At 34.5% G+C, this 14998-nt stretch overlaps 1 protein-coding gene across 2 annotated transcripts; it reads right to left on the bottom strand.

The window, feature by feature from the left end:
- Positions 1–484: 484 nt before the first annotated feature.
- On the bottom strand, positions 485–7856 carry LOC137735146 (origin of replication complex subunit 3). 2 transcript variants are annotated; one of them, XM_068474535.1, is made up of 17 exons: positions 7787–7856; positions 6992–7090; positions 6558–6891; positions 6299–6468; positions 6079–6209; positions 5677–5950; positions 5513–5590; positions 4967–5022; positions 4774–4861; positions 4272–4492; positions 3803–3872; positions 3069–3151; positions 2925–2978; positions 2259–2334; positions 1876–2003; positions 1109–1285; positions 485–642 (listed from the first exon to the last, which is right to left on the bottom strand). In XM_068474535.1, exons 2-17 carry the CDS (start codon positions 7064–7066, stop codon positions 537–539), a joined length of 2121 nt encoding a protein of 706 aa, XP_068330636.1. In that variant the 5' UTR covers positions 7067–7090; positions 7787–7856; the 3' UTR covers positions 485–536. The 2 variants fall into 2 exon arrangements, with proteins under 2 accessions (XP_068330636.1, XP_068330637.1); XM_068474536.1 differs by having other exon boundaries at positions 4967–5013.
- Between the last annotated feature and the right edge of the window lie 7142 nt (positions 7857–14998).

Raw genomic sequence — 14998 nt, 5'->3', positions numbered from 1 at the left:
GTTGTTTTGTACCCGCAACAACAAGATGAGAATCATCATGATTTGTGATAATGAAACCACCAACAATATTTAAAAGCACATTCCCATTTCACCCTTGATTATATTTGTGTGATCCAAGCAACTTCAAGGCAAAATGCATGATTTTAAGCTTTTTAACTATCCTTTGAAACCCAACATGCGAACCCCAACAAATGTGGTTTTATCTCAACTTCTTAAATCTGAAATTATTTAAGTTTTTTTTTTTTTTTGGAGTTTTAACAAAACACTTCCGGCACTGTTCACTTTTTAACGAAAAACCATATTTTTACATTTCCTGATACCATTCACTTGTCATTTTTCATTAAAACTAAAAAAAATTAAATTAAATTTTCGTTAGTTTTTTTTTTTTTTTCCCGTGTCAAATGTTAAACTCACTATGAATCTTATTTATTTATAACTAGTTTAAAACACAGTACTTCCAAGCCGATGCAAGTGAGAGAGAGGGGGGGGGGGGGGGGGGGTGGGAATTAAGAGCCAAACTGAACTTGTACAACTTGTCAGAGACCAAAGGCCACCCTCTGCACACAGTCACGACGTTTTTTGCTGGGCATCCGAATGAGGCCTGTAATCTGTAGTTCTGTAATTGCCCTGCAAAATCGTGCTCTGTGAAAAGCAAGGTTAAGGACTATGATACACATCCAACTCAAATTTTTGGCAGTCATTCAATATGGGGAAAAAACACAACAGAACATAATCCTTGATGCAGGAACAAGTAATGCATGCTATGCTATGCTATGCATCTATAAAAACAAAGCAGATATGTGATCGACAACCCCTGGGAACTGTTGCATCTCACAACGCGTGACAAGGTCAGAAAACGATAATTGAGAGAAGTTGGGATTTGGTTTCGTGACTGGTAATTTTATCCTTCCATAGCTGTAAAAAAGGGTCAACAGAAACAGTGAGATTATGTCTAGCAATATAAACATCTTTGATTAGGTCAGTTCTTTAGTCTAAAGTCAGGCCGTTGAATGCATAATTCATCTATAAATAAGCCAAACGAGACTGCATCAACTCACTACAAGTGAAGATAATCTGCACTCGGAAGAATGAAAATCGAAAAGGATACTGAATAGATGCTTCACTCTTGTTTTCAGAGTCATTGCTTTCCTTTCTTTTTTTGGGTAGTGGGGACTGCTTTAACTTGCATTTCGCTTTCCTCTTGGGCTGAATTGCAATTGTCTTGAAAGACTGGAACCAGTCATGAAGGTTGATAAGATCCCCATGCTCCTGAGCCAGGGTATACCTACAAGATAAAATGAACATCTAATAACAACCAAGTTAAGGAAACACACGTCCAGTGTTTAAAGTCACATTGGTATATTCCCGCTTACTCTCAAATTGAGTCACCATGATTTAAAAACGCAACACATGTACACTTATCAGCCATAGATCTTATGATTCAAACATTTGTCTTGTATTCCCTTACTCATAATGTATGATTTGACCTATTGGTCATCCAATACCAAAAGGCAATGCAAACAAATTATCACCTAGAGATAATAAGTTATTCATTGTCAGAAAAGAAAATTCCCTAAAAAAATATATTTTCAGTCCTAGACGAAAGAGGAAAAAAAAAAAAAATTCAAGATTTACCGAATATGCATAATGATATGAAACCAGTAGAAAATTTGATTTTGCCTTTGACAATGATCACAAAGTGACCCTACATGTCTAGACTACAAAGTAGTTGGATATAAACATAACGAATCTGAAAATTAGCATCACTTTTCAGAAAGTACAGTGCAAACTTGAGCTATGGCTTCCATAGCTTGCATCAATGTTTCTCATAGCTTTTCAAACAGTTTTAAGGTGACAGGCTATGATTATACTCACACAATTGAGGTATCAGGCATGGGAGACAATGGAATGTTGCCAATATTACTGCAGCAACTGCATCTTAGGATTTTATGGAACTCCAAAAGATCCACTTGAATCCTCTTCCTCGAGTCGCCTATTAAAGCCTGAAATAAGTAAGAAGTTAAGAAATTAATTTATAGAGTTCCAAAATTAGGTTTAAAAAGTTTCATAAGTGGCAGGCATGCTAATCAGCTAAATAACCTGTCAAAACATTACATATCAAACTTCCAAGAATTTCAATGCTTAAATCACAACAATATCTGAAAATATGATAGTATGAAAATCCTATACGAATTTCATCATAAGTAGCAAGTTGCAGCTATAGGTATATTAATCAGAGCAGCCACTGTGATGCTTACCGATTGAAGTTTTTCAACATTTCTAAAACAGAAAATCTCATGAAGATGCATGCACTCAATTGGCATCATGAAATACCTGTCATGAAGACATTAAAAAATAAAATAGAAAGGACGATATTAGCCCAGAATGCTTTTCAATAACCGGAAAGTAAGGTATAAAACCAATCCAGATAACAGGTATTAAGAAAGCACATTTCAGTTGCTTTATTATGATATTACACAAAGGAGTCATATGTGTTTGCCTAAACCTTATCACTGCCAAGAGAGAAGTCAATAGACTCAATGCTTCATGTTTAATAATTCACATCTGGAATCAAAATATAAGTGAGGCCCACACAGAATAAGGAATAACTCGTGATTTTGAAGAATCGGACTCTTTGGGGTGAGATATTTTTATTCCTGGAAACACAAGGAATCAAAATTTATTATTTTTACACACCGTTTTTTAAATTTCAAGTTTACCCATTCACATTAACCCAACAGCTCTCCGCACATTTTAGTAATCAAACTGGTTTTCATTCCGATTCTGGCGTATTAGTAATTCAGTACCATTCGCCCCATTCGCCCATTCCTACTCCAATTCCGATTCAAAATTAATTAGGTCAGTTCATTGGGGCTTAGGGTAATAGTTTTAGAAAAAGACAATTGCAAAGTAATAAGAATTACCTAACCATGCAATCAATTAATATAGCAGCTTTTCCACTGTGAGATATATGCCTCCTGTCACATGAATAGAGGTTTAAAATAAAAATAAGATAGGGCAGTTCACATGCTAGTTTAAAAGGAACGGAAGTGGGAGAGAGATGATACTTGGATATGTCAGTCAAATCTGGCTTGCAACCTCCTTCCTCAAATTTCAATAAGGACTGCAGTTCCTTTATCATGCCATGAATCTATTTCAAGCACATAACTGATGGTCACTCAATTAACTTAGTAATCTACCACTATCACTGCTTGAATCATGTAATAGTAATAGCTAGGTGAGACTCATGAGGTAAGGAGACTATGATGACAAAATTACAACAAAGCATAGCATTTGTAAGAAACTCAGAGTACTTTACATGTTTAGCATCTCTAAGGCACACATAGACCATTGAGTACTTTTAAAGCTGTTAAGGAATATATATTCCCATTAACAGATTTCATAATTGTTCAGGCACAACATAAAGTTATGGAAAAGATAAATGAAATGATGTGTGTCAAAATTCCAAATTATCTTTTGTGGACATTCAATTGTTTGACTAGTATTTGACTAATAAACAAAAGTAGATCGAGATTGCCTTGAGTTATGTGCAAACGAAGAGATGAATTCCAAATCATCTTCTGTGCATATATTCACTACTATGATATTCAAGAGTTAAAAGAAGAAGAGGAAGAAAGAAAGGCCACAACAAAGCATGCAGAATGAGATCACAAAATACAAGCGCTGAGTTATGTGACAATTTCATTTCAGAAAACTAGTCTTCTTTTCTCCAAAAGGCACAGCATCACAATACACAAATATATCACAAGCTACTAAGAAGACAAAGAAACTAATGTCATACCTCAAGAACACTGACAGTGAGAACTTCCCAACTTTTGAGCAACTGACAGAGTAATGCTGCGGGAAGATCCCTGGTCAATTCCAAAGTTTAGACGGTTCAGAAACTAGAGACTACCGACGAAGAAAAAAATGAAACTTAACTGATATGAAAAACTTCCAATTTCAGTATAATGATGAACATAAATGACATATATATGTAATATATAATAAAATATAAAAAAATTAAAAATTGGAATGACATCTAACAAAACATAGAACAGATAAAGTGATACTCATCTAATTTGAGTCTAAGTAGCATGGTGCTTAAATAAGAATAAAACAGAAAAGCATAAATATTAATAAATAAATAAAATAATTAAAAAACCTATGCTTCTTAGCAATTTCAGGCAAAGTAAACATAAGAACTAAACCATGCGTGCAAAGTGAGACCTACTTCAGTAAATTTGAATTTTTTAGCCCACATTACTTACCTCACTTTGCGAACTACCTGACAAATAAGGCGTCCCTTTCGGGAGCTCAAATGTTGTTCAAGCATACAGTGATCATTTGACAAAGATGTAACAAATTTTTTTCCCAATCCAGTGCAATTATCATTATCAGAAGCGAATGAGTTGTAAACATCTGGATCAAGCGCCTCGCAAAATAAATCTAGCAATTGAACTTTGTCGCACTTCCCAGCTTCATATAAGCACTGCAAAACACTTGTGTGTCAAAATACAGAAAAGCCAATTTGATGATATGAAACAAGAAAGGTATAAGGCCCTAAGAATATAAAAAGAAGAAATAAACACTAAACTGTGTTCTTTCACTCATCAGACATTAACTACAAAAATTCAGGTTCAGGTATCAAAACCCGTGAAAACATATCAAAATTTGCATTTAAGCTTATAAGTCGGAAAATGTTAAGCTTAGGAATGTTGAACCACAAATAATTAATATCTGTAAAAAAATATAATACAAAAAAGGAGTCACCAGAACAACAGTGCTCCAGAGCATCTGCAATCTCTTCAACTCTGTTAAACCAGCTATATTGATATCAGTTTGTTCAGCCATTTGATCCCTGGTGACAGAATTTCCAACAGCTGTCAGCATGTTATCGTTTTTATTCACATTTTGAACTCATCCTCACTAAAAATGTATAAATATGTTTGAATCTTATGATTACCTTCCATGACATAAAACTTGGGAAGCACACTTGATCACTTTCTCATTCTGAGATCCCTTCAATGGCCAAATTACATCGTAGTAAAAATATGCAAAACATTGATTGGCATTGGGTTGGGGGAGGTAGGAGAAACTTATCATGAATGCATAGTATTAAAATAAATATAATAAAGAATGCAAGCAGGGAGCAATAATCACCAAGTTGATCATTGTTGCTTTCATGGATATTCCAACATGTGCATATCTGATTGCATAAACTACATCTACACATAAACCAAATGTTCTGTGTCTCCTTCCAGAATCCAAATCCAAAACAGGATTATGACGGGATCTATTAGTAATTGACCACTTTGTTACAGTTCAGTAGAGTACAAAAAGGAAAATCCTTCTCTTTTGTCTATTAAATGAAAAATCTAAATAAGAGATGGCAGAAAAGGAATATGAATAAAATGGGTATGAGTTATGCACCTTGCTTGAATGCTATCTATCAATGTATAACATTGTAAATGGTAGACACAGAGGAAAGTGATACTCCATAGATGCTAACCTTGGTGTCTTCTTTAACAAGCAACCCACCAAGTATGAGTCTTAAAGGCTCCGAGGAGAAATGTTGGACACAGGCTATCTGAAATATACTTTTTGACATCAGCAGCGGCCTTAGTCATGATGACAAGAGAACATGAGAGGAAATGTAACAACTTAATTACCAACCTTTAAAGCCCTAAGAAAAGATGTCAATGTACCGTCCTGATTTAAGAAGTAGTTTCGCAGAAACATAGCCACCTTGTGACCAACAGCGAAACTAGAACACTGCCTCACAAGAGCAGCCTCAACAACTGCATCCATCCTCTCAGCCGGTGATCCCAACGTGAACTTGCAAGGGCACAACTTCTTCAGCACATTAGAAGGAAGTATGTTGCTTGGGGCATCCAATGTTGTTGCAACTCCCATTATTAAAATGACTGGGATCTTGACAACCCATTCGCTGATACAAACAGTGGAGCAAGTTACAAGGCCAGGTAAGCAAAATCCTGTCCTCACAGAGAGAGATGGAGGGAGAGTATCTGTGTTATTTATTGTTTAAGCAAAAAGCAGGGGTTGGGGCAAGAATACCTCAACATAAGAATGAAATCAGACAAGACAGGAATAGAACATCTTTCCATGTCGTCTATAATGACAACCACCGGAGAACCATAGTTTCCATGCTGGTTGTACCATGATGCCAATATGGACATATCAGCTGCCTGAGTAAATAAAATAAAATAAATTGAATAAGGATCTACTTGTTGTATAATTGAATAAATTGAAGGCACAAAGAAAGGTAAACACTTACATCGAAAGACCACATCAAAAACTGTCTCAATAAACTTGAAAGAGAACCAGCAATCCCATTTTTTGGTGAAAAGTCGAGTGAGGAAAGGCTAGCAACATGGCATCCATGAGATTTCAGACAGAGGCCAAGCTCTTGAAATGTCGAGAAATCGTCAACAAACTCCATATTCTCTGCCAGTAATGACTCAATCGATCAACTCCATCAACTCAAATTGAAATTAGGATAAATAAAAGGGAAGAGATGCAGAACAAAAACATACTGGTGAGAAGGAGCGCAGTGAAGAGCTGTGCGCAACAAGTAGCATGGGTAACAATCGGAAACAGGCCGAGGGGAGAAGAGAAGGGAGCAATTGGCTTGATAGCACTGAAGGAATCACATACCCAGCTGTGTATCTGGTTGAAAACATGAGCATTCATATTCCTCATAACGTCCTTGATGGAGGACTCGATTCCTGACCAAACTAACTGAAAAGCTTCCATTCTCAAGCAGCCCTCGTCGCCTTCCTTAAGCTTTGTTGGGCATGGGTCAAGCCTTTTTCGGGGTTTCCCACTCGAAGTTGATTTTTCAGATGCTTTGTGAAGGATGAAGAAATGCTGCTCAATTAGAAAATTAGACAAAATTCGTAAGAAAAAGAAAAAAAATAAAAAATAAAAAAAGCATAAATAAACGCAATGGGAAAGGAACGCAAGGGACCTGGAGGTTGTTTTGTGCGGCATCGGGGCTTGAGGGAGGCGGTGAATCATCCGCACTTGCAGATGAAGCCGCCATTGATGCTCTTTTCTCTTCTACTGTCTACACGATTAGCCAAATTTAGGGTTTCATTTTAAAAGCTAGTGGTGTCGGAGGAAAAAATTATGAATAATCCAAGAATGACCAAGAAAATACCAAATTTCCATGCTATGTATATGAAAGACATCATCTTTGGTAAATTGAATCAGGAAAGAGAAGTTAATCAATCTTAACATGAAAATTGCAATCACTGATGCATGAAAACTAACCAAGACAAATGAAATGGAGAACTGACAGTAAGCCCACAGATTTTCACATGAACGACTTAGAATTACTAACTTGACGGGATGTAGAAATCAACAAATAAGTGGTTAATTTCACTGCTCGTGAGTTCCACCCAAGGTACATCTCCTAACCACCCTATATATGCTAACATTCTGATTCTTTGCCTGGGGACTGGAGGACGCGATTGTCCAAATGCACAAGGATTGCCACTTCAATGAAGGTCAAAACGCAGTCTAAACTGATTACCCAATTCACAGAAAAATGAGATGCAGCAAGTTGATAAATTGATTACGTAATTTGAATTAATGCTGGTTTTCTGCTAATAAATGAATGAGATTGAGTGCTCAAAACTTAGCATTTTTGCTTTTACATCATTCATCGCAGTTAAAATCCAAAATACCCCAAATGAAATCAGGGACAGCATTCCAACAGAAAAAGGGAAAGAAGAAAAGAGAAGAGATAGAGGAAGCTCACCTGGAGAATCAGAGAGGCTGGCGGTTGAGGAAGAGAGAGAGAGCAGAGCTTGTGAAGGTTTTAAACTCCCTGTTTGCTTTACTATAACTCGTCCGAACACTATTTTGTATCAAAGGACAAAACGGCGTCGTCGTAGTGTTTCTCAAACTCGTGCTACCAATTAGGAAACCAAACCCCTAGTTGAGATTGGATGATGGGTTGTGATTCAATCTCGGCTGTTCATTATAATTAGAAATGGGTTGGTTTGGGGTTTCGTTTTTCTAAGTATACAGACTCGGCTCGTCCCACAATTGACATTGCTCTGCCCTGCTCCGCTCTGTTTATTCTCTAAAATATTTGAAACCGGGCAGTACCTGCTCTGAACTTAAACTACCTGTCTCAACCCGCGGTTCCTCTACCCGTTTGCCCACCCCTAGACTCTAAAGCTTAGAGTTACGAATTTAAGTTATCTAGGAATTTGGGCATTAAAACCTAGGGTTTAAGCCTTCAATGGGTTCTAAGGCAAAATATGGCCTCAAGAATTTTCGTTTTTTTTTCCCTTGATTAATCTGTTTGAAAATTGGAAACACACAAATATGGAAGGTAACACCCGACTAACACCCATGTTTTTTGACAAAAATACAAATTTTCTATTTTCATTGATGCATGCGTCGAACCCGACTAACACCCATGTTTTTTTGACAAAAATACAAATTTTCTATTTTCATTGATGCATGCGTCGAACCCGACTAACACCCATGTTTTTTTGACAAAAATACAAATTTTCTATTTTCACAAAAAAAAAAAAAAAAAAAAATCCCAAGCATCAAGTTAAACTTTTTAAGGAATTTGGATGTAGTTTTACAGTATATTGAGCAACTAATATACATTTAGTAGAATATTTAAGCTGAAAACTAAAAAATAAGTGAAAAATATAGTAGGGAGGCCCATAACAGTGTCAACAAAGGCGGATGCATTGAGGGGCAGGAGGTCAGCTGATCCTTGAACTTCAATAAATGTCCAAGGATAACTTGAGTGTTGACCCTTCGAACTTCGGTAAATGTCCATGGATAACTTGGGTGGTGCCCCTTTAAATATTGGAGTTGGCTTCATACATGTTCTCCAACTGTAAGAGCAGCTCTTCTTATTATTTTTTTTAATAAATATTACTTTGTCAAAATGACATAGTTTCGGACCCTTAGTTTAATAAAAATAAATAAACACCAAGAGCCAAAAAAATAAACACATGTATGATGGATATGTTACTCGAGGGAGATCATGGCGTAGAGCTCAAAGAATCGTAAATTTCCATCATTATCATGTGGAGCTCTTTGTTGCTATCGTCAATAAGTAACTTGTGGAATTAAATAGTCGCTTGATGAGGTAAATATAGAGTTGCACTTTGTTTAGCAAGTTTGAGCCTGGATGATTCATTCTCGACTTTTGATGAATAAAAGCTAATTTGTTTTGCTCATTTTATTCGAATGATTTTACTACTTGTCAACTCTTGGCACTTGAAGAACAACTTGGGCATTATATTCTTGATATGCGTTCAAGTAGTGAATTTTCTCAATTGAAAGGAATTGGTAGCCATGCAAAAAAAAAAAAAAAAAATGGTGGAGACAGGGAGGAATAGAGTATATAATCATGTGTATTTGCTAATTACATTGGCTTTGGTTCTACCAGTATCTATTGCTTCAGTGGAAAGAGCTTTTTCCGCTATAAATATTGTAAAGATTCCATTGCGTAACCGAATGGGAGATCAATGGTTGAGTGATAGCATAATGGTTTATATTGTGAGCAATGTTTTTTCTTCCATTGACAATGAAGCTATAATGCAACGTTTTCAAAATATCAAAAAGCGTCGGGGACTATTGTAACTTTTATTGTTATTTGTTCTATAAGTTATGAATGATGGAACTATGGTTTAATTTTTAAGGTTGTTATTGTCTAAAAACTGTTTGTAAACTTTTACAAGTGACCCCCTGAAATATTTTTCCTAGATCCGACACTGGTTGTCAAATGGGGTTTCTACACTCAAGAATCTCAACGGAAAGTCGCACCATAATTTTCAAATCTTCGCAGTAAGACCCAGGTGAAAATAAATAGATTAAACAGTGATTTATGTATATGCAAAACCGACTGAAAAACGTGAGTGTTAACCCACGTTTTTTTGGAAAGAATGCAAAGTTTTTATATTCTTGAAATATTCTTTGTGAGCATTAAGGAAATCTTTAGAGCATCCCCAGTGAGGAGCTCTTTATGAGGTTGGAAAAATGGTGGATATAGCTCATTTTAGAGCTCTAAGGAATCTTTGAGGCTTTATAAAAGAATCACTCACAATGAGGGGTTATATATTTCGGGCTCTATATGGGGCTATATATATATATATATATATATATATATATATTCATTTATGTAGTAATTTGATTAAGCGATGATTTTTTTTTTTTTTTTTTTTTTGTGTTAGCTTTTCGTAAGTTGATTTTTGGACGTGCTATCTTAATTATTATTATTTTTATGGACCTTTCAACCTAAAAAGTTCAAAATGTGACAAAGTTAGATTTAATCACTTATGAATTGTTCATTGGATTAAATTCTCTTATCTCAATCTCATCCGTTGAAAGAAACAAACTCCCACTTCGTCCTTTTAAATAATTTAATTTTTCACATATAACACAACAATTTATCTAGCACCAATTGGTAAATTAGTATCATACAATTTTGAAAAAAATTACTTGACAATTTCATCCACCAATGCGCATGAACGTTAAATCAATTTGAAATTTAAATTCTTATGAAATTTTAAACAATCATTAATTAGCCAAATTGCAAGAAAATAAGTAAGAAAAAAGAATTAAAAAAGAATAATAAATGGAGAGTATAAGTGTATTCGAAAGTGGAGGGAGAGTGATAGAATTTTGCTCATATGGGTTGCTACTTTTTTTTATGGGACCCATTGCTTTTTGGGGCTAGATGTAGCCTAATTTTATGCTACCCAATTAAGGAAGTTGCAAGCCCTGGTGGTGGATCTAGTCTCATTTTCCGGCTCATTAGGGATGAAATTTCTCGCTAAGGCTTGAAATGCAATAGCCTCATGGAGTATAGAGCCCCTATTGGGGATGCTTTTATAATGTATTTAGGAACGAATTTACAATTTATGAGGCAATAAGTATATATTTAGTAGAATAATTAAGTTGAAAATACTATTTCGTATCCATGGCATTATTACTGAATCGCGCGGGGGTTATGAGAGAGAGAGAGAGAGAGAGAGAGATGCAATCCATGCACGATTGCCCAAAATATCTTTTAGTGGAGGCTGGTAATCATTGTAGTGTACTTGATTAATCCATCATCCTCATTGGATCTTTCTTTTTAGGGTATATTATCAATTTCCCTCCTGAACTTGTGACCATTAGCCAATTTCCCCCCTCAACTTTAATTTTGGCCAATTTCCCCCCTGAACTCTCATGATTAGTCAATTTCCCCCCTCAACTTTAATTTAGCCAATTTCCCCCTCAACTCTTATAATTAGTCAATTTGCACCCTACTGTTAAATTTTTAATTTGATCATAATTAAACAAGTGTGTGTAAGAAACTAAATAAGATGTATGTTAATCATGTTCCTATATCTTTATCCTATTACAAATAGATTAAAATTTAGAATTTTACAATTTATCATAGATAGTATTATTAGTCATAATAAATCAGTATGGAGTAATTTTATTTGATTTTTGACTATACAAAATTGATAACAAAAAGGATTGATGTGTAAATTTTTGTATGTGAATACAATTTTCTTTATAAAAGTGAAAGCTAAGTTCAAGTAAATTGCGGAGAATCGAGCTTTAGTAAAAAAATGGCTAGTCTATTCATAATTTTCGACTCCTTATTAAGAATAACTCATTTTATTGAAATAGGTTTGATCCATGAGTTTAGGATTATTATTTCTTTTTGTTATTATTTCTTCTTCTACATGCTTTAAACCCGATTCATAACTTTTTCTTATAATCAACCCATGTCACATACTAACTGTATTATGTTTTTGTACATTTTACCCTATATTATGCAGGTGAGTTTATGTTAATTTTAGTACTTTGTTGGAAGCTATTAGAAAGATTGAAAATTAAGAAAAGAATAGATGGAAAATTTAAAAAAAAAATTAACAGTAGGGTGTAAATTGACTAATTTTGAGAGTTGAGGGGGGAAATTGGCCAAATTAAAGTTCAGGGGGGGAATTGACTAATTATGAGAGTTGAGGGGGGAAATTGGCCAAAATTAAAGTTCAGGGGGGGAATTGACTAATTATGAGAGTTGAGGGGGGAAATTGGCCAAAATTAAAGTTCAGGGGGGAAATTGGCCAATGGTCACAAGTTCAGGGGGGAAATTGATAATATACCCTTCTTTTTATGGTGCAGAAGATGCATGATTGCATGGTAGGGTAAACCTTTTGATTATTTCATATTTTCAAAGTTAACTGTAGTGTGTGTGTGTATATATATATATATATTTTTTCCTTCAGTTTTTTAGTATATGTAATTATTTCAACGATGAAATAATCGAGTTCGAACTGAAGTCGTTAGATTTAAAAAAAAAGTATCTTTGGATCTCTTCCTTCTAATCTATCAAGTTCGGAGATTCACACCATTGAAATTTGATCCAACGGCTAAAATTATTATAACTTTTACAGTGAACCCCTATTTGTAGCTGTTGGATCAAATTTCAATAGTCCCGAACTCCGAACTTGGTGGATTAGGAGGAAAGGATCCGGAGAGGATCCATTTCCGTTAGATTTTACGCATATTCATCCATTTTAAGAAAGGAGGTGAGAGGTCTTAAGTTCGAATCTCGTGGATGACAAATTCGATATCAAATTAGGTCGCCCATTATGTGGCTTTGCTGAACTCCCTCTCCCCTTAGTGTAAAAAATATCGAGGTATTCAAAAAAAAAAAAAAAGAGTGAAATAATACAAATGTTGTCTGGATTTGATGCTCCGAGCTGGTGAGTTTGCTTAACTGTTGCCACGAGCAGGTGAAATTCTCCATAACCTCTCCGGGCTTGGAAGGAATGGAAAACCGTAACTTGTCACAAATTGTCTCATTTTAAAAAATAAAAATAATACAAGTTATGAGATTTTGTCAACAAGAAAAAAAAGTGAACTGCAAATGTCGTGTAAATATTATGCCACTAAACAAAGTCTAGACAAGTACTTTGATGTACAATTAAGAACCCTAACTCAAGAAAAATATACTTTATATAAAATCTTTTAATAAGCAGAAGTCATGTCTAACTATCTTAATTTCTTAAAACAAATTTATTTTAAAATATTATTTTTATAAACTAATTACTTAAAATTGCAGAAATAAAATGGAGAATATATAAAGTCGATAACGTTACTTCCTAATGGGCACAAAATGATTTTCCCCCTTGCCTTCTATTCACGTCACCATTCCAATCACAATGGTAAATAGCCTTGTTCCATCACAATTAAGTGGAAGGAAGAAAAGTCACATTCAAGGCTTCTGAAAAATCAACAAAAATTGCCTTCGAGGGATAACTGAGTTAGTAAGTTTCGTTCTTTCACTAGATCAAGTATTTAATTCGAATTCTGCTGCCAATAATCTCTCTCAATTGGCAATCTGAGAAAAAAAAAAACAAAAGATTAAAACCCCCTCTATATGTCTTCATAGAGATTTGTGGTATGCTTAACCTTGAAATGAAGTAGTATTCCCTCTTCTAAACGTTTTCTGAAACAAGAGTGAAAAGTTGTTGAGCCTTTGTATGATAATGTATATTCAAGTCAGTTAATCTAACAAAATTTATTATTTGACCAAAAAAAAAAAAAAAAAGTTAAAAAAAAAAATCAACAAAAATTATTAAATGCCCACTAAAGTGGGCCCATTTCACATTCTTGATGTCACAACGCTTTTCTCATTGGGAATTCAGACGGAGGAGCGTCTTTTTGCAAACGGGCAATTTTAGGCTCCTGGTAGAGCCCACGAGCAGCCCATTAACGCCGACCAGTTGGCAATGCCCCTTATCTTTTTGCAAACTGACAGTCCAAAATAATACACAAGAAAATTGTGCCCCTTGTGAAATTACGATTATACCCTTCTCCACCTTTCATTCCCCCCCCTGCCCCCAAAATTTTTTTTCTCGAATGTCTTTCTCTTCGATAATAGAAGCAAGCGATGTAATTATTTTAATTTGGTCCAAGGAGAAGAAGAAAGGGTTTGAACCGAGAGCGAGTGCGTTAAAACAAAATAATCTTAATCATCAAAACAATTAATCACTTTTAAATTAACAAATATTTTTCTTGTATCACAACATTGATACTATTACGCTTCCCATACCATTTAAGAGAAACATTGATTTGTTTAATTGGTAGGTGGCTTTTCTACCTCATTATATAATTGGAAGGGTACAACAAATATTCGAGCCTACTAATTAGTTCAACTAATCCTCTCTTCAATTTAATATTATTTTAATAAACAATATTATCTGTTCTAAGAGGTTGAGAAGTGGGTTAAGCCTCACAATGGTTATGAATAATGTAGTTCAAATTCGTCTCTGACGATAATCTAACTTAAGACTTCTCACTTACAAATGAAGATGAATACTACTAGACTGTAATAATAAGTGACATCTCTCCAATTTAATTGAACATATAGTATGGTAGGTATATAGCATGTCTAGAATTATAAATGTTCTCCTAATCAACGGGTGATCAATGAATATATGGTCCTCAGTCCTCAATCTAATATCAAGAGTGGAGAATAAATAAATAGATGTGTTTTTTATGCCTTAATCTCGACTGTTGATGCCTTATTAAGAAATAACAAACAAGAATGGAGGGTATTTAGGTCAGAAAAGCAAAAGATATGATTCTTGTCCAACCTCTACTCCTATAATCTATCCATTCTATTAAGAGGATCCATTGTCAACTTTTTCTCCCCACTTTTTTCAATTTTGCCCTCATTTTTTAATACACAATATTTACATGAGGGTAAAATAGTAATTTTGTATCTTTTGATAAAATGATAATTATATCCATATTTTTCCTATTTTATCTTATTTTATTTTTTTTTATTTTTTTATTTTTTTATTTTTATAAAATGATAATCATTTCCTATTTTAATAACACTTTTGATATACAATATTTACATAAGAAGGGCAAAATAGAAAAAAAAAAGGGAAAAAAGTTGACGAGAAGGAATAATAGTATAGAAAAA

This window comes from Pyrus communis, chromosome 5, assembly GCF_963583255.1.
Source record: "Pyrus communis chromosome 5, drPyrComm1.1, whole genome shotgun sequence".
NCBI lineage: Eukaryota > Viridiplantae > Streptophyta > Magnoliopsida > Rosales > Rosaceae > Pyrus > Pyrus communis.
Note: the sequence above shows the minus strand (reverse complement) of the source record. Positions and strands in the feature narration are given on the sequence as shown.

Excerpts from the sequence above, each read along its gene's own strand:
- LOC137735146 (XM_068474535.1), bottom strand. The coding sequence starts at position 7,066 with ATGGCGGCTTCATCTGCAAGTGCGGATGATTCACCGCCTCCCTCAAGC. Across the intron at positions 6,210-6,298 it reads TTTTGATGTGGTCTTTCGAT|GCAGCTGATATGTCCATATT; the intron begins GTAAGTGTTTAC and ends TTATTTACTCAG. Across the intron at positions 2,979-3,068 it reads GATTTGACTGACATATCCAA|GAGGCATATATCTCACAGTG; the intron begins GTATCATCTCTC and ends TTCATGTGACAG.